The 25989-nt window shown below is 44.2% G+C and overlaps 1 protein-coding gene across 3 annotated transcripts in view; it reads right to left on the bottom strand.

The window, feature by feature from the left end:
- Window positions 1-25989, bottom strand: part of SEPTIN12 (septin 12) — a 198127-nt gene that overhangs the window by 15774 nt on the left and 156364 nt on the right. For all 3 annotated transcript variants that reach the window (XM_033963188.1, XM_033963189.1, XM_033963187.1), the window contains 3 exons: window positions 4373-4498; window positions 2352-2433; window positions 1162-1299 (listed from right to left, as the gene is read on the bottom strand). In XM_033963188.1, coding sequence (XP_033819079.1) covers window positions 1162-1299; window positions 2352-2433; window positions 4373-4498 — 346 coding nt within the window. The remainder of the gene's footprint in view (window positions 1-1161; window positions 1300-2351; window positions 2434-4372; window positions 4499-25989) is intronic.

Genomic DNA, 25989 nt, shown 5'->3' with positions numbered 1-25989 from the left:
GAAGTGATTTCAGAGGAAAAGCTGAGGCCGGTGCAGGCAGCAGGTTTGAAATGCTGCTTGCACTGGCGAAGAGTTGACGAGGTATGGAGGGAAAGTGCGCACGTGGCGGGGAAGGAGCGGGGGCAATAAAAAAGGGCAGGCAGCGCCACAGTCCTGGGTGCTTCCTACTCTTGCTACGCCACTGCACATGGGACATTGTGGATGTGGCAGAAGTTTTGGTTTAAATGCATCCCACACTACCTGGGATCGGTTCCCCAAAAGTACTCCTCAAGCACTGTAGTGGAAATCGAAACCATTTGCAGGATGTTATGATATAAATATCATAAAATGACTAGACAGTTTGATAACACAGTTAGAAAGGATCATTGAGGGGGCCTGACTGTCCCATTTTATTTTTGATTTTCCAGTGTGACCTTGTGTTGAGCTAAGAAAACAACAAGGCAATCTGATCTACGATATCCAAGATGGAACAAAACAAAGAAGCAGATTGCCAGTAAAATAGTCCTTTAATTAAATCCTTAAAAAGCTCCCAAGTTTAAATGCTATTGCCCGACATGGCCAAGTTTCGCTGGTCATTTGTGTCAGACTCCAAACTCCACAAAAAAGGGTGAAAACAGTTCCTCAACCTGAGTTTGTTAGCAGTGTAAACCAAAAAAACAAACCCAGATTGAAGAGCTATATTGACCCCTTTTGGCGGAGCTTGGAGTCTTGCACTTACTGGTATCTATAGTCCTTGACGCAGCCAACTGGCGAAATGTGGTCATGTCGGGCAACAGCATTTAAACCTAGGACTTAAGGATTTAACTGCAGGACTATTTTTACTGGTGATCTGCTTTGTTTTCTTCCTTCTTTTTGAGATTGTGTTGGGACTTTTTCACAAGTCTCTCATGACACTCATACACCCCCCTGAATCACTGTTCCCTCTAAGCTGAATGTAAGTCCTCCACGTACAGTCCTGCCACTGAGGGGTGCTGTTTCACTATCACATTTGCAACAGTAAAATAGACACAAGCTCTGCAGGACTCCAGGGAACCTGCTTGTCCTTAGCAACTGAAAACACAATATTGAAGCAGTAATGCGGTTGGAGGACTCCCGCTCAGCTAAGAGGGAACAGTGCACTGAACCACCAAGAACTGTCTAAAGTTGTGCAAGTTTCCTTACCAGTGTCCAGTAGGCGGCACAAAATAGATACAGCAGTGGATACGAGAGTCGGGGATTCTCCGCTTGCGTTGTATGACCATCTCCTCTCTTAGGTACTTCTCATACTGTTCTGCAATGTACTTTATAATGGGATCCCAGCTGCATGGGAAGGAGACCAAGAGGGGGCATGATGGGGAGAAGAAAAGAGGACCAAAAGTGGAAGATGGGGGAATAAAGTAAAAGATGGAGATGGAAGATGAAGAGAAAAAGATAGGACAGGAGGCAGGAGACAAAAAGGGAAAAGATGAGACAAAGGTCAGGAGATAAAAGAATAGACAAAAAGAATTATGGGGGAGGGAGAGGAGATTAAAGAAAAACACAAAACCTTTCATATTACATCCACTTCCACAATGCACAAACTTGTAACTTGACCAAGGGCCAATGTTCCCCACAGCATGTCCTGGGCAGGTTCACGGTAACATATAGAAACATGACAGCAGATAAAAGTGAAATGACCCATCCAGCCTGTCCATCTGCAGCATCCATTATCTGCTCCCCTCCCCAAGAGATCTCACAAGCCTGTCCCATGCTTTCTTGAATTCAGAGACAGTGTCTCTGTACACAAAAGTAATTTCCTTAGATCAATCCTGGACCTACGTATAACCTCTTAACTTCATGCTATGCCCTCTCATTCCAGAGTTTTCCTTCATTTGAAAAATGCTCACCTCCTGTACATTAATGTCACAGAGATATTTAAAAGTCTCAATCATATCCCCTCTCTTCCAGAGTATACAGTACAATCCATGCATTTTATTCTCCAATCAAAATTTGCCCACATGAAAATATGGTGCAAAGTAGTCCATTTTGAAAGGAAAAATATCTTTTGGAAATTAGCATTAAAGATTGTAGTAAAAAATTACATACAGACTGAAGCTAGGAAGGCTATTTGCAACTTGCCTTTAGTGAGACGTAAAGCAGAAGAGAAAGGGTGTGGAGACTTTAAGCAGGCTAGTGGAGTAGCCTAATGGTTAGTATAATGGCCTGAGAATCAGGCCAACTAGGGTTGATTTCCACCACAGCTCCTTGTGACTCTGAGCAAGTCATCTAACCCTCCAGTGCCTCAAGTACAAAAATATGTAAGCTGCTTTGACTGCAACCACAGAAAGGTACTATATTAAATCTCATCCTCCCAGTAGAGGAAGAGCCCTTACCAGTTCTGATTGTTGATTTGGTCCCCAAATCCAGGTGTGTCAATCACAGTCAGCTTCATTTTCAGTCCCTTCTCTTCAATAACTAGAGGGCAATGGAAATGCAGAGATCAGGAAGCATTCCATGACAGAGGGTGACTATGTACCATCTTTCTGTGTCTGCTCGGACAATGGACCTGGTATATTTATTCACATAAAAGTCACAAAGAGTAGCAGCTATGCCAAAAAAAACCACTTCAGAGATACAAACACTAAGGACTAAATAGCCCCCAAGAGTCAACAAATGTGAATTATAAATTTAGATTCAGTGAAAACATATCCTCAGTGTGAAGAAATAAGCATAAGGAATCGGCTTGCACCATTCCAAAGCTTTACTTTAAAGCTCAAAAGCCACATTATAAGGTCTACTGTCTTATGGAGTAACTTCAACTATTACAACGCTGAACTGCCACAAACAGCTAAGTGCTTTTTTCTCAGTTCTTATTTTGACTAGAAGGAGGCTGTTCCATTTCAGAATTCCTCACTATATTAACAATGAAACTTTGGATAGGGTTTTTCTAAATAGTTCCTAAATGAGTTCAACAATATTTTGTATATTTTGGTGCACTTTGATTCACATTTAAATTTACACACACGCAACGTATCCTATGATGGTGTGTAGCTTTAAGCGAGCGTGTCTCGCTTTTGAGCTTTAAAGGGAAGTGTTGTAACGATGCAAGCCGATTCCTTATGCCTATTTCTTCACACCGCGGATACGTTTCACTGAATCTAAATTTTATAATTCACGTTTGTCGACTCTTGGGGCTATTTAGTCCTTAGTGTTGGTATCTCTGGAATGGGTTTTTTGGCATAGCTGCTACTTTTTGTGACTTTTTAAGGACTTTGTGCAGCATTTGAGATTTTTTTCATGCAATATTTATTCCCATGACAGAAGCTGAGTGAAGGCGGGCACAGGATGATGTACGGCATCAGCACTGGGAGGAAACGTAGAAGAACAGGAAGACAGGTTTTCAGGTTTGGGAGCAGTGGAAGGAGTGTGACAGGACTGGTGACTGGAGGTGTGATATGTCTGGGAGCAGTGGAAGGACAGTAGCAGCAGTGGTTACTGGAGGCCTGTTAGTTTTAAGAGTGCAGATATGCCTATAACAGATCTAATGAGTGAAGGTCCTGTAAGTTCGGAAGTAAGTGATAGGGAGAAGATGATGACCAGCATATGATTATTGTAGTGGTCAAAGGAAAAGTAGGGCATGGCAAGTTTTGATGAATTCTGCTGCAAGATTGATTATGGGTGCTTCACGGATGGCCCATATTACGCCAATTCTGAAGCAGTTAAGGGAAATTGACGTCCTGTACAACAGAGCAACAGAGAGTCCAATATAAAGTGCTCCCAATTGTTCAACAGGTTTTATATCATATAGCCTCTGAATGTTTTCGAGATTTCTTGGAGTTGTATTGTCAAAGAAGGGAATTAAGATCTGTACAGGATCTGAGATTGTCATTGATGAGAGAGAGAAATGTGATACATACCAGTGTCGGGAATTCTATGTTTTCAATAGTAGGAGTGAAATTTTGGAACTCATTGACAGGTCAGTTTCGATTATGTAAACCCAGGGATACTTTTAAGAAACTTTTGAAGACACAGTTATTTGTCAATGTATTTATGTGAACAAAAATACAGTAAGTATTTCTTTGACACTTTTAAAAACTCATGAAGATTTAGTTATAGGACAATGCATTTATGTAAATGAAATGAGTATGTTCGTAGTGGAGGATTGCAGGAGAGTCTATGAGTCTATGTTGCATAGTTATTATTTATTTTGTATAATGTTTTGTAAACTGCCTAGATTTTAGGTAGTATATAAATTTTTTAAATAAATTGTGAGATATGAAAGGTGTGTTTCTGTATCTTGACTATAGTTTCTTTTCTGCACTATATACTTCCTACAACTCTAGAAGTGCCAAGAATTGGGCCAAATATGGTGTGACAAGGGCCAATACAGTTTTTCAGAGCAGAAGCCTCTTACCATGGCTAATTGCTCTCAACTCCACTGTTTTTGGAATTTTTTCATACTCTGGACTCGTCGATCTCTGGTAGATCTTTGATTTGAAGAGCGTGTTGACCAGCGTCGACTTCCCGAGGCCGCTCTGACCTGTGAAGAAGAGAGATGGAGCTTATATGAAGTGTGGTAAGCCATGGTATCTAAGACAAGAAACTGGCCAGATATCAACCTAATAGATCTCTGACATCATCACATTACAATCGATTTGAAGTCCCTGGATCAAGATTAATAAAACTACAAACAACTAGAAAGAGAGCTCTCTCATAATGCAGGTCCTAACCTTTGGAACTCCATGCTTCAAGGCTCCCTCGAGGAATTATCCTACTTCTTCTGAAAACTATTGAAATCAATTCTATTTCATCAACACTATGAAATTCTAAGTGATGCTCTCCATAATCCACAAATGAGTGTCTCCCACTAACTGCAATTTCTCCCTTCGACTATTCATACCTTATTTTGTTTTTATTTAGCTGGGTTTGTCTTATTTTATTTTTTATATTTCTTTTCTATTACATGATACAGTAATTTATATTTATCTATCTTTTTCTCTACAATGTAATCACTTTGCTTCACTTTCCCTGGTTCTCTACATCTCTCTGGGGCCCCTTCTTCCTTCTATTTTTATCTTTGAATATATGAATGATGTTCTTTTTCCCTTAAGCGCTTTAGTTTAGATTGTGAGCCCGTTCAGGACAAAGAGTGAAGTCCAACGTGCTTAATGTTTTATCAAATATAATAAATACAATACAATACATCCTTTGACTATAGAATGTGGCAATCATCATGTGGGCCTCCGGATTCTTCAGTACACCCCTGAGCTATGGTAATCCCCCACCAGGCAGTAAAAAACAAACAGCAGCTATGTTCTCCTGGGCAACAACACAATTAACTAATTCCCCACTTAAGGATCTATGGCAAAAAATGTTTGCTATTTTTCAGCAGAGGTCAGTGTGGCAAAAAACAACAACAAAGTACCACAAAACAAAAGCTAGATGTGAGAGCCAAATCTATCACCTGACAAAGCAGTAGACTCCGTTAACTTCTACCATTCCCTTCAAGATTGTTCTCCCCTCCCCCCCTTCAAACTTCTACTCTTCCCATATACTCTCTCTGGAGGTTTCAACTATAAGATGATCCCAGTCTTGTGAGACTCAAATGGAATTTTGGGGAGCAAATAAACTCACTAAGAGTTATGTGGTAGAGGCATTAAGCAGAATAACTTATGGAGGTACAGTATGCCAGCATCAAGTCTGAGGAAAGTGGGAGCAGGGGAGGGGGAAGCTTGCATAGGAGAGAAAGTCAGCAAGCCACTGGTTCCTGAGCATTGCAATGAAGAATGCTGATGGGGTTGTTTCCACCTTTTGTGGTGATGGTGAGGGGAAAGAATTTCCCAACTGTAGGGCAAGAGATTCTGTTGGATTCCTTTCATCCACAGACTTTACACCAATTTTCAAAGCAAAATTACATGTATTGCTTCACTTTGAAAGTTTCTGTGGATACAAATTTTCAAGCGGTCATTCACAATTATTTTTTTCATACAGGTACATGTCAATGAAAAACATATGTAGGTTTGAAAATTGCATTTGCACATGCTATTTTTCTGTGATCTGAACCCCCTCCACCCAGTATTGCCCCCTCTAAACATATCTAAAAGCATCTGTATTGTTTTGCAGTGTGCATACTCTCAGGCATGTCAAGGGAAGGAAATTTCCAGACAGCTGTTTTGCTTTTAATTCACATAAACAGCTTTGCAAACCTCCTCCTTAGAGGTTTCCATCCAAATGTCTTCCAGTCTGTCAAAGAGGAGGGGAGTGGCTTTGCCCTCATGACCTCTGGTAGGAGGCCGGGCGCTTTAGTCACACACACCAAAAGGCAGGAGAAGCATGAAGCCAGGCAGGACAACAGCTGAGATGAGGAAGACAGTCTGTCAGTGCTTCACAGCAAGCAGATGTGAAAGTGGACTGGAGGAGGAATGTGCTTCATTCCAGTCCTAAGACCCACCTTCCTTCCTGTGTGTCTCTTAAGGAAGTAAAAGTCAGCTCTTAAATGTCACAAGGCTAGCAAAAACTGACTTTACATAATTCAAGGGCTGATGGTCAACAGTGTGAGGGCAATTCTATGAAGGACGCCAAAAATTAGGTGCCAAGAGGCAACATGCTAAACATCAACCCCCCAATTCTATACATGGTGATTAAAAAAATCTGCACCGACCAAAATAGCACTGTGCACGATCCTATAACAGGCACTTCCAATATTTAGGATTACGCTTAGCGCCCATACACATGACTATCATTTGGGTGCACCCATTAAGATCAATGAAAACTAGGCCTAAATACCGCACCCTGGCAACACCCCTTTTGAGATTTGAACACTAGAATTTACGTGCACCACTTTATAGAATGCGCTTAGAAAGTTGTGCATGTAACTTCTAATTATTGCCAATTACTACTTAATTGCTACTTATCAGCATCAATTAGCTTGAATGATTAAGTTGCATATGCTAATTGGCAGTGCACACTGATTTGCGCGCGCAATTTTGGTTGCACTATACAGAATCAGGCCCTCATTCTACAAATGCCCGCCTAAATATGGCACTATAGTGCATAACTTATAGAATACCGTAAGTTAAGTGCATAAATGTGAGGCTCCCCCCCCTCCCAAACCCATGCACATGTCCTCTTGCATTTATGCACCAATGGATGAATTCTGGGAACTCAACGTTGCAAGGCAAATTTTAGCATACACCCAATTTGAATAATAAGCCAATTAGCATAAATAATTGGGTGCCATCGATTATTGGTGTTAACTAGCAACAATTTGGATTTATGTATGCATCTTGCTAGTTGCTATTTTATAAAGATGTGTACACAAATTGTTTAGGACACAACTGAAAAGGGAACATGGCTATGGGTGGGCCAGTTGATATATCTGGCTTGTATACAAGTTTGTTCCACAAGGCAATATCACTAATTAATCCAAGGTGAAGCTGTTAGTTCACCCTTTCAACCTTGTGTCCAAAGGACAGTGTAACATTTATTTTCAAACCCTCAGAGACGCCACCAGAAGATCACATCATCATGTCCTCTGGCTTTACGCACCTGATCCTCATCGGGTCAATATATAGTGTGTGTGCTTAATTTTTATCTCTTTTTTTGACTTTTTTAATTTTAATTTATTCTAAAACAATAAATAGTTTTAAAGAGTATTATTGTGTACTTAGCTTCACTGGTGGTTGTTGGTTAGCAAGGGATTAAAGAGCCAACATGTTTCACCCGTGGAGGGGGTTTCTTCAGGGCTACCATCCCTGCAATAAGAAATCCTCACTTTAATCGGAGAAACACCAAGTAATGTACTTCAACATCATGCACACTATAATAAATAGCCATACATGCCTACCTTTTAAGTACCAATTGTTTTTCCACGATATGACCACCCGATTTAAGTCTTTTAACATGGCCGCGGCGTGGTACAGAACTCCCTTATATCTCCCTAAACCCGGAAGTGAGATGTAAAGGGGAGGGGCTAATCGCCCGATCCCTTTCATCACCCCTAGACCTAAGGGATACTTTTCAAGTAATAATCAATCTTTAACTCTCCCAGTAACATTTATGGGGGGGATATCTTAAAGCTCCCAGTGAGAATCACAGGAGGGATGACCATTCTAATTCAAGATTTAACCCATGGGGAACCACAGTATCTAGGCGATATATCCACCTTTGCTCCAGATAATTTAATTTAGCCTCCCAATCTCCCTCCATTCCTTGGGTGTTCAAGGTTTCCAGCACCCTCCACCTAATATGGGTGACCTCATGTTTCTTAGACTGCCAGTGGTGGACCAGGGGAGCTGTCAGATTACCCGTAACGATTCTGGATTTATGTTCGTTAAGTCTCAAATGAATCGCCCGTTTGGTGCGGCCCACGTATACCAGAGGGCAAGGGCAGACAATAATATATATAACCCAAGTACTTTTACAAGATGTCTGCATTCTAGCTTGGATCACTTTCCCCGTACGTGGGTCGCACCAATCACTACCCACTATGGCTTTATCACACCATTGGCATTGATGACAGGGCGCATGGGTACCCTGAGGTTTTTGGATAGGTGTGCTACGTTTCAATAACTGACCTATGGTGGTGCCTTTTGTGTATGTGAAAAGGGGCAGATCAACCAAACCCCTAAGTTCCTTCAATATAGGCCAATGTTGTTTAATAATTCTAACCATGGTCATTACTACATCCGAATAAGGTAATACTTGGTATGTGTATTACCTTATTCGGATGTAGTAATGACCATGGTTAGAATTATTAAACAACATTGGCCTATATTGAAGGAACTTAGGGGTTTGGTTGATCTGCCCCTTTTCACATACACAAAAGGCACCACCATAGGTCAGTTATTGAAACGTAGCACACCTATCCAAAAACCTCAGGGTACCCATGCGCCCTGTCATCAATGCCAATGGTGTGATAAAGCCATAGTGGGTAGTGATTGGTGCGACCCACGTACGGGGAAAGTGATCCAAGCTAGAATGCAGACATCTTGTAAAAGTACTTGGGTTATATATATTATTGTCTGCCCTTGCCCTCTGGTATACGTGGGCCGCACCAAACGGGCGATTCATTTGAGACTTAACGAACATAAATCCAGAATCGTTACGGGTAATCTGACAGCTCCCCTGGTCCACCACTGGCAGTCTAAGAAACATGAGGTCACCCATATTAGGTGGAGGGTGCTGGAAACCTTGAACACCCAAGGAATGGAGGGAGATTGGGAGGCTAAATTAAATTATCTGGAGCAAAGGTGGATATATCGCCTAGATACTGTGGTTCCCCATGGGTTAAATCTTGAATTAGAATGGTCATCCCTCCTGTGATTCTCACTGGGAGCTTTAAGATATCCCCCCCATAAATGTTACTGGGAGAGTTAAAGATTGATTATTACTTGAAAAGTATCCCTTAGGTCTAGGGGTGATGAAAGGGATCGGGCGATTAGCCCCTCCCCTTTACATCTCACTTCCGGGTTTAGGGAGATATAAGGGAGTTCTGTACCACGCCGCGGCCATGTTAAAAGACTTAAATCGGGTGGTCATATCGTGGAAAAACAATTGGTACTTAAAAGGTAGGCATGTATGGCTATTTATTATAGTGTGCATGATGTTGAAGTACATTACTTGGTGTTTCTCCGATTAAAGTGAGGATTTCTTATTGCAGGGATGGTAGCCCTGAAGAAACCCCCTCCACAGGTGAAACATGTTGGCTCTTTAATCCCTTGCTAACCAACAACCACCAGTGAAGCTAAGTACACAATAATACTCTTTAAAACTATTTATTGTTTTAGAATAAATTAAAATTAAAAAAGTCAAAAAAAGAGATAAAAATTAAGCACACACACTATATATTGACCCGATGAGGATCAGGTGCGTAAAGCCAGAGGACATGATGATGTGATCTTCTGGTGGCGTCTCTGAGGGTTTGAAAATAAATGTTACACTGTCCTTTGGACACAAGGTTGTATGGGTGGGCCAGGGCATTCACTACAGATGCTGGCATATTATATAAGGGTCATACTGAAATTAATGAACAATTTTTAAAAAATCAGAATTAATGTAGGAAAAACAAGTACATCATCTTAATGTACAGGCTTTTCTTCACTTTTCAACATAGCCGCCATTTCTCTATACACATTTCCCCCATTGTTTTGCAAGCTTGAAAATTCCCTAGTGGTAGAACTCTGTTCCAGCTGCCTGAAGACTAGCGCTGCTTTCTGGACATCCTCCACCGTCTCATAGTGTTGGCCTCACATCTGTTCCACAATCAGCCCAAAAAATCGGCCAACAGCGACTTGCACAGTCTCAGAGACCGTGTTAAGTGCATCGAAGTCAGAGGGTGCCACGTCAGGACTATAGGCAAAGTGTGGAAAATCATCTCCTTCATTTTGATATCTCTGGTTTCTGTTTGTCTTCTGTTATCTCGCTCACCAGGATCTCCTACCTATTTGATGTTTTCTTCTTTCTCCGTGCTCACCATCCATCTTATATCTCTCTACCTTCGCGTCTACTGCCATATCCAACAATTCTGTTTCTTTCTCACTGTCTACCCTCTCTCTCTCTCTCTCTCTGCCTTGTGCCCTGGGTCAAACCTCTGTATTCACCTCTGACAGCTAGCAATGTAAGGCTGGGCTGACAGCCTTACATTGCTAGCTGTCACCCTCCATGCAGCATCTCTCCCTTCCTCTCCTCCATTATCATGTGCAACATTTGTTTATCTCTCCCCAGGCACCATCTCTCATTGCCCTCTACCCTGTGTCCAACATTTCTCCCTCTCTCTTCTCCCTGCATGTTTCCCTCCCCTCCACCATATGCAAGATTTCTCCCTCTCATCCTTTTCTACCTCTTTGTTTTATCTCTTCCTTCCTGTTCTCCACCAAAATGTCCAACAATTCTTCCTCTCACCCCATATGTGCAACAGCTTCCCATCCTTCCTATCCCCCTGTGCAGCAGCTTTCCATTCCTCTTAACCTCCTATGCAGCACTTCCTGACCGACCCTCCACTGTGAGACCTGACATACCTTCGGGCCTCCCAAAGAAGTGGTGGTGGTAGCTGGCTGGCAGAGGCAGCGCTGTGAACAGGCTGCACATGGCCTGCCACGTCATCAGTGATGTAGCAGAAGGAAGGTCCTGGTGGGCCAGGCCTCGAGCAGCCTGTTCACAGCGCTGTCTCTTCTGGCAGGCCACTGCCAGTTTAGGAGACCTGGAGGTATGTGAAGTCTCACTTTGGGGAAGTGGGGGGTTGATCACTGAATTGGCGAGTCTACTTTTTGGGAAAACAAAGTGATTTGACTCGATTCACTGTAATAATAATAATAATAATAACAACAGCTTATATACCGCAATACCGTGAAGTTCTATGCGGTTTACAAAGATTAAGCAAAGGTACAAATTGATTGACTTTAAGAGGGGAGGAAGAAAGAGGGTTAATAGGACAGGAAATCCATTTTTGAGGAGAGAGTGATCAATAGAACAAGTTAATCGCTATAGAGGGGAGAGAAAAGAGAGGATCAGTTGTCTAGATACTTTAGGAACAGGTGTGTTTTCAGACGTTTCCTAAATTCCTCATAGTAGTGAATCTGTGAATCAATTTGAATCAGCGAATTGGGCAGCTGTAGTAAAGAGTGCCTTTCCTGGGACCACACATATGGAATAGTCTGCCTACATTTTTGCAGCAACTCACCATATACTGTCACTTCAGGAAAAAGATAGACATTTTTCACCTTGTAACTAGTAAATGCTGTTTGAGGACTTCATTCCCATTCCATCTATTGTTCCCCTACACCTAAGCTATCAATGTTAAATTTGCTTATACCTAATCTTGTGTCACTAATGTAAAATCCTCTTGCTATGAGCCACATTGGTTCCATGTAGAAAATTATGGGATACAAGTTGATGTATTGTATTGGCTATGCTATGTTTACAGGTCTCAGGGCTCGATGCACTTAACACGGTCTCTGAGACTGTGCAAGTCGCTGTTGGCCGATTTTTTGGGCTGATTGTGGAACAGTGACCAATGTTCCAACAAGTTTCCATGCAAATGATTTCCATGAAGGTTTGCCATAATTCCCATTGGACTCGTCGCTCTGAGAGTGACTGGACACATGCGCAGAGCCGGTATGGGGAAACTGGTGGTTTTTTTTTCTTTTTTAATGGCTCAGATGTTGTGCATGTGTTACACACGTACAGTACCTGCCCCATTAAAAAAAAAATGCCTGTGCCAGCCCCCCTCCCCCAGATGACCCACCCATCCACCTCGGAACCAGAATGTAGGCAAGAGGTATGCCCACTCCCTCCTGCCGCCTAAGGCCATGATTTAATATGCATTGTTCCTTTTCTATGAAATTTTTTGTTTTGTGATACTATTCCCTTTTTCTTTTGTTTAATATACAATTTGAGATATTTTGCTGCTATTTCAGTATAAAAATTTGAAACCGTTTCAATTGCTGGTTGTTGTCATGATATACGTTATCAAAATAAAATAATTAAGTTATTTGATAAAAATAAAGACTGACTTGAATTTGGATTTGTTTTGGGAAAGAGAAGATACTCTTGGCTTCAAGGGGTGGAGAGGATATCTTGTAGTGAAAAGTAAGGGGAGAGAGGGAAGACAGCTGGGCCAGAAAAACTCCGATGACACTCCATGCATTCCCTATGGGACTGAAAACCTTGCCAACTTGTCGTACTGAATCTTAGTTCATCCAGGAAGGATATATTAGTGTTTAAAGCTTTTAAAAGCTCCTCACACACAGTCCCTGCCAGTCCTTTGGAAGCCATCCCACAGACTGAGCATGCTGCAAATCCCTGCTTCCTAAACATGCCAGAATCTCGACTCCATGCTACAAGAAGCAGACTGAAAACATATTGGAGACTTTCACACAGTGCCTAATTAAGCTGTGGAATTAGTTGCCAGAGGATGTGATCAAATCAAACAACACAAAAGGGGTTTAAGAGAGGGTTTGGACAAGGTGCTGGGAGAAAGTCCATAGAATATGATTAAACAGGTCGATTTGGAGAGCCACTGCTCATTCTCTGCAGCAGTGAGCTAGGAAAAACTGGATCTGCCGGGTACCTGTGATCCAGACTGGCCACTTTCAGACAGAATGCTGGGCTGGATGGACCTGTCAGAACCAGTAATGTAGCATTTAGTCAATCATCACAATTTAATGGAAAAAGTGTGAGCGAAATCCATAATCTAAATCCAAATAGGGCCGGTGCTTAGATAAACTACGCAGTAGCTTAGCATGCAAAAGACTTGGTGAGGGAAGAGAAGTACATGACAAAAATAGTAGGTAGCCAGCGCGAGTATTAGATTCTCTGTTCCATTCAGCAACTGGCAAACCATTGGGAATGTGAAGGAAAGCCAGTAGCCAAACAAGGAAGCAGAGGTCTCGGCACATTTACACTAAAAGTTTGCCATGTGCCTACCTGTAGGGCGGGTGACGAATTGGCTGTAGAAGCCTTCAGCGCCTGCATATGTAAAGACCTAGGATTTCTTGTTTAACTGTCAACTTGCCTCCTTATTCCTGTTATTCCACCCACCATGACCAACATAGTGGCAAGGGACAGGGGAGGAGAACAGGGAGCTGCTGGACCAGCAGGTAGGGGTGAGAAGGTTTGCTGGTTTGGGAGAGATGTTGGACTGCCAAGAGGGATGGGGAAATAGGAATAGGAGCATGCTGTAATGGATTGTGCATAAAATTGAGAGCCAAGCTATCTGTCAGTGAGAAAATGTAAAAGATAGAGAATGAGGTTAAAAAAAAAAAAAAAAGACTAAGGAGCAAGATGCACAAAGCTCCAGCAACCCAGTGGAAAACACTGGATTGGGAGAGATTTTCTTTCGCTGGGCTATGTTCAGAACAAACAGAATGCTCTTTATGATGAGTATCCTGGTGAAAGGGGAGGAGCTATACCTAGCACCTTTGCACAAGAGCCGAGTGGAAGGCACAGCTCTTGTGCGCATGCCCAGCACTGTTCCTGTAATATAGTATATGACGGAAGATAAAGACCTGAATGATCCATCCAGTCTGCCCAGTGGTTACATGCATTATAAATTCATGATTAAATTACCTTATATTTTTGAGCCATAGACTATAGAAGTCAGCCCGGTACAGTTCTTACTGTTCCAACTACTGGAGTTGCCGTTGAAGTTCTTTCCAGCCTATCTAAACCATTCCAAATTACTGGAATTCTCAAAGTACTCCCTAGCCCATCCCAAACCAATTAGCCATATACAGGATACAGACTGTGTAAATCTGCCCAGTTCTGGTCCTAGTTCTTCAATTTATACCTTTCACTTCCTGATTAGAAATTCTCTGTGTTTGTCCCATGCTTTTTTAAAAATTCTGTTGCCGTTTTGCTCTCCCTCACCCCTAGATTCTGTCAACCTTCTTTCAACCGCTACCACCTTTTCTTGCTTTTCTGAAATCACTGAAGAAACTGCACATTTTCTTTCCTCCTCCAAACTCACTACCTGTTCCTCTGATCCCATTTCCACCCTCTACTTGGCCATCTCTCTCCTACCGTCATCCCGTCTGTCATATCCTCAGTCTTTCACTTTCCACTGCAACTCTGATTGCTGGAGGTTTCAGGCAAGTTCAAATTTTTTTTTTTTTAAATGTTTCATAATGATTTGGACTCAGCTGTCATGCTTGTTTTATGTGCATGTGTTGTCCCATGCCTACAGTCAGAAGGCAGCTGTTAGGCACAGGACACACACAACACAAACACCAACAGCAGCTCCAGACCTGCTGGAAACATTTGCATGGTAAGAGGAGGGCATTCCCTGCTCTGCATTACAGAGTGCTCATTTTAATACCAATGACCTCCCTGTAATGCATTTGCATAGGGTTCTCGGTGGCTGCTACAGTGATTGCTAAAAGCTCCTGAGAACCCTTTTGTGCATTGGAGGCCGAGCTACAACCAGTCTTACTTGCAAGGCAAATTTCTGATCAACTCCCCCGAAGAACTAGTTAAGTCATGAGATAAGGAGGTCTTTGGAATTAAGATGTATTTGCAAATCCTTTAATGCTGCATCTGGGGTGTATTAGGCATTAAAACCCAGATTCTCTATATGGCGCTATCAGGTGCCGGTAGGCGCTTTAACTTTGCTGGGGGGAGGGAGGTTGCCATTTTAAACCACGTTTGTCAATTAAATTAGGCACTGGTAGGACACCATTTTTAGAATGTTCCCCTAAAAGACCACCTATGAATTGATTTTATCCTAAAAGTCAGCTTTCAAGTTTTGATTTTACTCTCTATTCAGCTAAAGCTCTGGGGAGGCTAAGTGAAAATGATGCCATCACATATTCTTGAAGTTACCCTTCTACTGAATGATGTAACTGTGCTGTCTGACCAATCAGTACACTTGGTCTCTCTTGATGTTCTGCACACACGCACACATCATGTGCATTGTGAATTTCTGAGATATGAGAAATTCAAGTCTCAAAGTCTGGTAAGAGCACTATTGTTCTTTAAAAAAAATGTTCAGTACTAAAAAAAACATCAAAGGCTTTGCATTTGACAGCTTTCTAGGTGGTTATTACCTTATCCCAAATAGGACACACTGTAATATAGGTATTTTCAAGACTAGATTCCAGTTTCCTTATGGATAATTAAAGTTAACAGAAGCCTGCATTAGAGTGTTTGTACAAAATCTGGTTTTAATCAACTTTCTACAGAGCTTTTCAATGGAGATATACAACATCTGAGCACAGAATGCATTGTGATGTTACTGAAGGTCACCCTATATTAAGTGAAGGACTGTCTGGACACAGTCAGGTAATGGTGTCCTAACAAATTTTAATGCTTCACTTTCACTATCATCATTTAATATAATAAAACCCTAAGCCGCGCATGCACACTCCCACCTGCGTGCACCTGTTTTCCATGCGCTGTAGGGTACCACAGGTAAGAGTGCGCATGTGCGCGAATCTCTCTCTCTCTCTTCCCCCGAGGCGGATGTCAGCCGCGGCGACTGTCGGCAGCTGCAGATCGCGACGGCTGCAGGCCGCAGCAGCTGCAGGCCATGGCGGCTGTCGGTTGCCGGCCGCAGCAGCTGTCGGCGGCTACAGGCTGCGGCGGGCGAGCACGGAGACACCAGCAGTGGGTGGCGGTCAGCCCGAGAAACCCATGACCTATAGGCCGGGCCGAAGCTTCTTTTTCACTTAAAAGACGCTGCAGCGGCTCCTCTCACGAGCCGCTCCTGCGTCGGAGAAGGCGGCGATCGTGAGAGGAGCCGCTGGAAAGATACACTGGTCGGGGGTCGGGCTGTTTGGTCCATGCAGGCTCCTCTAGGGAAATGGAGGGAGAGGGAATGCTGCTGCGGCTGCTGCACAGGGAAGGAGATAGGAAGAAAGACACAGGGGCAGGGAGAGAGATAGAAAGATAGACAGCGGGAGGAAGAGAGACAGAAAGAAAAAGACAGGGGTAGGGAGAGAAACAGAAAGAAAGACAGACATATATTCTAGAGGAAGGGAGACAGAAAGAAAAGAAGAAAGACACAGGGACAGGGAGAGACACAGAAAGACAGACAAAGGGGGCCAGGGAGAGAGACAGACAGAAAGAAAGACAGCGGGACAGAGAGACATATATTCTAGCACCCGTTAATGTAATGGGCTAAAATACTAGTTTTATATAAATGCATAAAACACAGCCTACATCCTAGCATATGGGGCCATGTATTCTCAGAAGCATTTAGCAAAAGCACTTTCTGTTTAATTTCAGATTCTGTGGAGCAGGTAGTATCTTTACAGCTCACCTGTTTGGATCACTGAACCAATGGGTAGAGAATGGGATAGGGAGTCGCAAAATAAATTCCAACAGTGCCTCAAAACTGTATGAGCTGAGGCAGGTGTCTGTATTAGTTATACATATATTGAGCCATGCTCCTCCCTTCCCCCTCTGAGTGACAATTTTCCTCCAATTCACAAAGCAGCATTAAATTAGTTCTTAATCTGTGTAATTATAATCTCTGTGTTATTAGCAGCATTGTCATGATTCCCTCTCCAGCAGCTTCTCCTGGAGGACAATGGCAGTTTTCTGAAATTCATCTCTTTAATAGTCTGCTGCTTTCTGGGCCTCCAGACAAGAAGGAACTTTGTGCGAGGCTGGGGTGCTTTGAAATGTTTTCCAAAAGCATGTCAACTGCTAACATGACCAGACTAGAGAACCACTGCCAGGGTGTAGCACTGATACCTGACTAAAGGAAGAAAAATCACTTCAGTTTTTAGCATGTAGAATAAGTTCAAATAAACTCTCTACTAGCTGAAGCAAATCTCATCCCTGTTATCCTTTTGCATGAAATTAAACACTATTTCCACATATGAACCAAATTAGAATACGATATTCTGTTTATGTCTTACTTATCTTTCCTTTGTCTTATTTTTCTTATAATCTGATTTGGGAGGATAACCCATTTGAATGATTTTTGTCAATAAAATGGAAAACTTATAAATAAATAGTAACTATTAGCTAAGAAGCTTTAGGGAATGCCACCTCATATTGCCAGAACTGGGAGGATCAGAAAGACCGATCCGATTTTTTGGCCGATTCAAAAAGAGCTATTGATGGACTAAAAAAGTTTGCATACATATAATTCACGCAGAGGTTTGTCGTAATCCCTGTTTCTCCAATCTGACTGATAGCTGTGAGAGCGACTCACACATACGCAGAGCTGACAGGGGAAACCCAAACAGCTGAGAGGCAAGAGAAGCCCTGAAAGCAGCCTCCTGCCACTCAGCTGTTCAGGGCATGAAACTTTTTTTTCCCTTTAATGGGCACAGATGCTGTGTGTGTTACACACGCATAATATCTGCCCCCCCCCAAAGAAAAAGCACCCCCCAAATGATGACAACACTCCCTAATGAATTGGCACCAAGAACCCCCCCCCGGGGCAACAAAAATGGAAGGAGGGATGTCCACTTCCTCCTGCCTTGGCAACTCCCTTCCTCCCTCATCCCCCCCCTCCCCGCATGAAAAAATGGCAGGAGGGATGTCCATTTCCTCCTGCCATGGCGACTCCCCCCCACGTGAGAAAACTGGCAGGAGGGAATCCCACTCCCTCCTACCTTTTTTTTTTGGGGGGGGGAGGAGAAGCGGACAGGTAGATGTTGGCAGGAGGGAGTGGTCTTCTCTCCTGCCATTTTTTTCTCATACGGGGGTGGGTGGGGGGTCAGCGTGGCAGGAGGAAGTGGTCATTCCTCCTGCCATTTTCAGGGGGGGGGAAGGGAGGGGAATCGGTTCCAGGTGCTGGTTCATCAGGGAGGGCTGTCATCGGTGAGGGGGATGCAGCTTTTTTTTTTTAAATAATGGGGCAGATGTTATGCATGTGTGCCCATTAAAAAAAAAAAAAAAAAAAAATGTTAACAGGTAAGTGACTGGTTTTGACTTTTTTTTGATCACTAAAAGGGATCACTTTATTTTAGTGCATCGGGAAGCCATGTTAGAGCATCAGTCGCTCTACTAATTTACATGGCAATTCAATATTAATGAGCTTATTTGCATGGTTGGATCAGGGAATGAGCAATTGTGCAGAAAACTGTGCGGTGAGCCATTTTCTGCATCACGTTGGAAAATGCAATTGTTGCTAAAGCTGCTAAAACAGGTTTAGCAAAGATCTCTGGCTTTAGTGCATCTGAGCCCCAGTCCATTGCTTGCTGTTGGAGACCACCAATAGGAGTAAAAGTTTGAGGTTTCTGAACTTTCCATCAATTTACTTCAAGCAACAATGGCTTCACAATTGTTAAGACATCCAAGAGGTAGGAAAAAGCATGAGAACCCCTTCCACACCATCCAATTTCGGTGTGGAAGAACCTTATGAGCATAAAAACTTCTGGGTCATTGCGGCACTTCCTTTCTGACCCATAGTCATCCAGATTTGTCAGTGTTCCCGCTAAGCTGCGTTGACGTGCGCACGCGCACAAAATATTACCTCGCAGCGCACAAGTTTCTCGTCGCAGCGCACACAGTGTAGAGCACAGTTCTTCAACCGCCGGTCCGCAAACAAAATCTTGCCGGTCCACGAAGGATTCGGTCCCCGCCGCAACGAAAGGCCGGCGTCAGCTGACTTGCAACTTCCTGTTGCAGTCGCTGTGCCGGGACTCCTGCCTTCGCCGGGACTCCTGCCTTCCACCGCGTTTGCCTCCTGCCTTGTCTCCGCACCTCCAGACCAGCAGCGGCAGCTCTGTATGCTTTTAACTTCGGCACAGAGCTGCCCCTAATCAATAGTTTAGCGCGGTTTCATAAGGCAGCCTCGGGGCCTTTGCTAGGCCGGCCCACATCGCATCATCGAAGCGGGCCGGCTATCAAAGGCCCCGAGGCTGCCTCATGAAACCGCGCTAAACTATTGATTAGGGGCAGCTCTGTGCCGAAGTTAAAAGCATACAGAGCTGCCGCTGCTGGTCTGAACTCTTGGGCCGCTGAAGGAGGGCAAAAAGCAGCTGTCCTGGAGGTTTCCCTTCCTCTCGCCTTTACAGGTTCCTTTTTTCCACCTTTTTTTTTTCCTTCAAACGGCAACGGGCCCCAGCATCGACATCAATCAAGTAAGTTCCACTGTCAATCAAGCGGTTCTGCTCGGCCAAAGCTTCCCCTGTGACATGAGCCACCCTCAGGGGAAAGAAAGTGACCCACAAAGGTGAGGGGAAGGGGGGCAGATGATGGAAGTTGGGGGGGGGGGGAGAGAGAGAGAGAAGGGGCAGATGATGGAATGGAGGAGATGAGAGAGAGAGAGAAGGGGACAGATGATGGAAGTGAGAAGAAGGGAGAGAGAGCAGAAGGCAGATGGATGTCAGTTGAGAAGGGAGAGCAGATGCTGAATGGAAGGGGGGAAAGAACACATACTGGATGGAAGGAGGAGATAAATAAAGGGGGAAGAAAATAGTAAGATAATGGAGGGGTGAGGGAAAGGGGTGACAAGCTGTGTGTAGACACAGTGAAAAGAGGGAAACGGGACTAAATAGTAAGAAAGAATTTAATTTAGATGGAGGCAGAAAATAGAGAAGGAAGACCAGAGAAGAAAAGGGAAGAGAGAGCAGAGAATGATCAGATCTGAGTGGAGGAAATGAGAAGAGAGATATGCTAAAAACCACAGGGGGGAGGGAAGGATAGAGATGCCAGACCATGAGGGGAACAGAAGGAAGATGATGGATGCTAGACCAAATTGGGGGGTGGGGGGGGGGCGGGAGGAGAGATGGCAGGGAAAGACAGACAGTGAATGGAAGGGGCAGATGCTGGACTGAAGAGACAGAGAAGGTTATCATGCTGCTGTACCGGGCCATGGTACGCCCTCACCTGGAGTACTGCGTCCAGCACTGGTACTTTAAGAAGGACACGGTACTACTCGAAAGGATCCAGAGAAGAGCAACTAAAATGGTTAAGGGGCTGGAGGAGTTGCCGTACAGCGAAAGATTAGAGAAACTGGGCCTCTTCTCCCTTGAGCAGAGGAGATTGAGAGGGGACATGATAGAAACATTCAAGGTACTGAAGGGAATAGACTTAGTAGCTAAGGCAGGGAGAACGAGAGGGCACTCTCTAAAGTTGAAAGGGGATAGATTCCATACAAACGTAAGGAAGTTCTGTGGTAGAAAGCAACATATTTATTTGGCTCATAACTTGCTGGCGCCCGATATTTTTAGCTCACAGTGAAAAAAGTTTGCTCACAACACCCGCCCGCTTAGAGGGAACACTGTTTGGGATCCCCATTTCCTGTCTTGGAACCACTTGGGAGACCCTGGAACCAGTTCTTCTAAAGCACTATTTTCACATTAAACCTCAGAAGAGGTCATGTTGTCAGTGCTAGGAGACAGATTGAAGGGGGTGTGATTAAGTAAGGGTAGTAGAAAAGAGATCTTCTGAAGGTGAGATCTCACTGTTATCCTACTGGGAATGAGGAAGTGGCTGACTGACCTGGTAGCAATTAACTTTCACTTTTCAGTGAACATGAGGAAATTCAACCTTTCTCTCTTGTCTCAGACCAATCAGAATGAAACCACTTAGCCTTACATCTTACACTTCTGCAAAAGGGACAGAAATGATGTGGCCAGCTCTGGTTGACCTTGTTCCTTAAGGCCTCCTTATGATGTGAGCTGGGCTCAATGTATCTCTTAAGTCAGAGAGAGTACCGGTAGTTTATGCACAATTTGACAAGAGATCTGCCATGTGCATTCAGAACTTGAGATCTCGCAAAACCAAATCAATGGTCAAAATTGCTAGTGAACCACTAGGAATTTTAGTGTTTCAGCAGGAGTACCTGTTGGCAATAGAGAGATAGGGATAAGGAATGGGATCTTTTAGTTGTTACAATCAAAGTGATTTATATATAGTACTAGTGTTTAAGCCCGTTACATTAACGGGTGCTAGAAAGCAGCCCCTTTCCCTCTCCCTCTCCAGTTCCTCCCTGTCTCTCCGTGGCCCCCCTTCTGTTTCCCCTCCCAAGCAAAGCTGTCTGCCTCCCAGCACACCCCTCCCCCAAAGCAGACCCCTTTCCCTCTACCCTTCCAATTCCTCCCTGACTGTCTCTCCGTGGCCCCCCATTTTGTCTCCCCCCCAAGCAAAGCTATCTACCTCCCAGCACACCCCTCTCCCAAACCAGACCCCTTTCCCTCTGCCCCTTCAGTTCCTCCTCCCCCAAGCAAAACTATCTACCTCCCAGCACACCCCTCCCTCAAAGCAGACCCCTTTCCCTCTGCCCCTCCAGTTCCTCCTCCCCCAAGCAAAACTATCTACCTCCCAGCACACCCCTCCCCCAAAGCAGGCCCCTTTCCCTCTCCCCCTCCAGTTCCTTCCTGTCTCTCCGTGGCCCCCCTTCTGTCTTCCCCCCTAAGCAAAACGATCTGCCTCCCAGCACACCCCTCCCCCCAAAGCAGCACCCTTTCCCCTCCTGTGAGAATGTTTACCTGCATGGACCACCTGCAGCACCCTCCAGCCGTTCCTCTGAGCTGAAACTCCTTCACGCGCCTCCTGCCTACACTTTTTTGAAGATGCGCGCCATCCCCACGGTCTGGCAAGCTCCCCTAGTCCTTTGCCGCCGCCGCCGCCACCCCCTTCCCTTCCCGCGGTTGACAAACCTCCTGGCTCCAGCAGCGGCCGCAGCACTGTAAACACTTTGCTTCGCGGCCTCTACTGCCAGAGACGCGGCAGAGCAAATCAGGCCAGTAGAGGCCGCGAAGCAGTGTGTTTACAGTGCTGCGGCCGCTGCTGGAGCCAGGAGGCAATCACAACCCTAGTGGAGTGGTGGGGGAAGAGGACATTCTCACCTATTGCTAAATGGTGACACCTAGTGGTCAGACTCAAGTGCATATATACTAGGTACCAGAGGGCCCCTGGCAGAAGACTGTTACAGTGATGAATGGGCTAAAGGGGAGGGGAAAGGGAAGCATTAAGATGGTAGAAATGTTAGATAATAAGAAAAGCAATGAGTTGCAACTAACTCAGGGGTGGGAAATCACAGTCCTCAAGGACCACAAACCAGTCGGATTTTCAGGATTTCCACAATGAATACATAGGAGTGATTTTCATTCTATGGAAGCAATACAATCCCATGTGTATTCATTCTGGAAACCTTGAAAATATGACTGGGTTGTGGCCCTTGAGGATTGTGGTACTACAGGTCTTATTATCAGTATTTTACTGACTGTTGTCAGCGTTAAAACACAGAACTTCAATATCAGACTATGTCCAGACTCCGGAACTGAATATCAGGATATAGAGAGTCAGATAAAACATAACCAGTTAAGTACAACATTTTGTACTTAACCAGCTATGGATAACCGCATAAAAGATAGGACTATATTTTATGTGGTCCTATTTATGCAGTTATCTTAACTGGCTGAGTGCTGACTCTCATCTCCAGAACACTCCCAAAATAACTGGTTTTGGCTTGAGCCCTAACTGGGCATTTTCAGCAGCACGATCTGGTGAAGTGCTGTTGAAAATGCCCGGTTAGCCTCAGACAGGCGAGTTAAACATTTTGTTTCTGTGCCTATGATCTCCAATCTACTGAAAAGGTGCGAGCTAAAACCAAAACCTTAATACTTGGGTTTGCCACAGAATAGCAAAAGCTGGCTCCCAACCGAACTGAAATAAATCACTCTCCATCCTTCCATGCATTTCAGTGGGCCTCTGCAATATGCTCCTCACACCTTCCAGAGAAAGGAGGTACAACTCCCTCAAAGGAATGTGTCAATCACAGGGAACACACAGGGGATGTATAAGAAAAAAAAAAGTACACTTGTCACAACCTGTATGCTTAACAGACTGCCCATCAGCTCGTAATGCACGTAATGCAGATAACAGGTTGACATATTAGCTAGCATCAAACCCAGCAACCCCTATGCTGCTGAGCCAGCAGCACCTTAAACCTGTGGAGTTTGGAGGACTAGAAGATTTTCTGCTTTCTCTTAGAACTTCCTTCCCACCCCACACATACTAAAATAACATATATAATATCTTTTGGAAACTGGCCAATGATCTTCTCTGCTGAGACTTCTCAGCAGCACAGCACTGAAGTGGAGTTGGGTCCTTGGGGAAGTCTCCCATTGGTTAAAAGCTTTTAGGTTAAGACAAAATCCTGACCTCAAGGCTAAAGCATTCAGAAAAAAAAATAACTCGTTACTTGCAGGGTATGTGGAGTGGGTAACAACTCAGCAGCATGGTGCCGAGTGCAGGATCTGAACAGTGGGGGCAGTGCTAAGAGCAAGCTGGGTACTAACTAACACTGTTCCATTTGGCCTCGCTATACAGCTCTGACTGACCTGCCTCCCCCCCCCCAATGCCCCCTCTGACAATGCTGCTGTGCCTAAGGGGCTCTGCTCATTTGTCCCTATGACACGGCTTATCTGGCTTTGGTAATTTCCTCTATCCCAGGCTTCTCAACTCTCTTTTAAGTAGAAACATCAAACTCATCTGAGGGAAGCTACACTGGGCTGATTTAAACCAGATGTACTTGTTGACCCCACAAGAAAAGAACGGCACAGTTGGGGGACATAACCCTTCTTTTTCAACCTTTCTAGCCTGCATTTATAGGGATCTCTCTTCACAAATATAGGCCGAATCTTTCAGTAAGCCACACTCAAGGATTATGCAGAAGGACAAGTGCAGAGAGGAGAGTCGGCTAGCACGGGGATACTTGGCGCTTCCAGCAAAAGCCTGCAGCTCATAAGTGACATCTTAATCTACCTGAGTGATTATGGGAAAGACTGCAGAAAATGCTCAAAGCGCAGGATCTTTTATTAAAGTAAATATAATGCAGTGATCCCAATGTTGGTTCTCATCTGTTAAAGATGCAGGACACGACACGGTCCATGTTTCAGAGAAACACTCTTTCAGGGGTCCGGAATGGATAAATTCTCACACAGAGAACCATGGGCATCAAAACAAGGTGCAACAAAATCGAGAGCAACAAGTGCAGTAGGATTCTGTCCTGCTGCTATGCATTGTCAAGCTGATTCTTTGTACATTCTGCAGTTTTTTCCTTTGTTATTCATTAAATCGGTGGCCTTCTACAGATGTGCTGTCCTGTGACCCATGCCTTACAACAGCTGTTCAACTACTGGAGGCCTTGTGTATCCCACCTGTGCACAGAATCTAGGATGAAGGTGAAAGGAGGCAGACTCGGGAGCAATTTAAGGAAATATGTATGGTTGTGAATGTGTAGAACAGCATCCCAGTGGAGGTGGGAGAGGTGACAACATTTGAATTGAAAAAAAGCCTGGGAAAAGCACAGAGGATCCCCGAGAAAGAGGAAGGGACTGCAGAGTTGGAGACGGCATATGGGGGGTGGACGGCATGGACCAAAGAGTTGCTCTCTGCTGTACTAGGATAATCGCCTGCCCTCTCGGCTCCTGCACAGCGTGAGATTTCTGTGCCTGCTCTCCCTTTAGACACAAGAGAAAACGTTCAGATCATAGGAAAAGAATAACGAATTTGTAAGATTAGAGATCACATGTGATTTCTATAGAGTAGCTGTAAACATTACACTTGGCACCCAGTTTCACATTCACAGCTCTAATTTTCTTCTCCCTTATATACCCTGTTTCCTCTCATTACTTGTTCTCTCCTGCTCCACTCTCCCTCTCTAATACAATTCTATTCCTCTTGCTTGTTCCCCCACCCCCCAATATAATTCTGGCCCTATAGGAAATGTTTCACTGGGGAAGGCATCTTGGGAACCTCTGATAAGAGACAGAGTGATAGTATCAGGGTGGGAATGCTAATTCTGGTGTATTCACACTTCCTTTTCTGCCCCCGTTCACCCAGCCCTCCTCAAGGGGATCTGAGAATATCTGGGTGGCCTCCACCATGTCCAGTTAGCAAAATGCAGCTGCCATCAGAAGCCCCATCTTCAGTCCTCCATTTTCCCTTGGTCCAGAAATGTTTTGGCTCGATATTCAGTAGCAGCTATCTGATTGGCAGTAATATGTAAACTGCTTTGATTTTAAACACAGAAAGGTGGTATATTAATTATACAGGTACAGTGGGAAATCAAACCCAGGGTCTCAGGCTACTGCATTAACCAATGCTACCGGGGCAAGCATTGGTTTCTCCCAGCTCTTTTAAGGTTGAGGGTTAGGGGGGGGGGAAGACACCCTTTCAGAACTTTGCTAAACAAAACCCTGCAAAAAGCAACCCAATTACAGCACTGGAAATTGAAATGCAATTTCCCAAAGCTGACATATTACAATTAATAAATTCAGAAACAAATATTTTGTCTGAGCATTGGTTTGGTCCCAGTGTCTCGTGCTTTTCTCTGATTTTGCTTAACTTTTTCCAGAGTCTCCTGCTCTTTGGACATTTCTTCCCTCTTATGTCCATTATCCATCTTTCCTCTGCATCCCTATCCATCATGCTCAGCATCTTCCCTCCGTGTCCCTGTCCCTATTGTTCCCCCCATTTTCACTATCTCTTCTGAGTTCCCATCTTACTCTGCCAATACTCCTATCTGTGCTGCTGTCACTCCCCATGTATCCAGTGTCATCCCTTTCTGTTTATGCTTCCTACATGCCCAACACTTCTTTTCTGTCTCCCTCGCCACCCCCA

The sequence above is a fragment of the Geotrypetes seraphini genome, chromosome 11 (genome assembly GCF_902459505.1).
Source record: "Geotrypetes seraphini chromosome 11, aGeoSer1.1, whole genome shotgun sequence".
Taxonomy (NCBI): Eukaryota; Metazoa; Chordata; class Amphibia; order Gymnophiona; family Dermophiidae; genus Geotrypetes; species Geotrypetes seraphini.
Note: the sequence above shows the minus strand (reverse complement) of the source record. Positions and strands in the feature narration are given on the sequence as shown.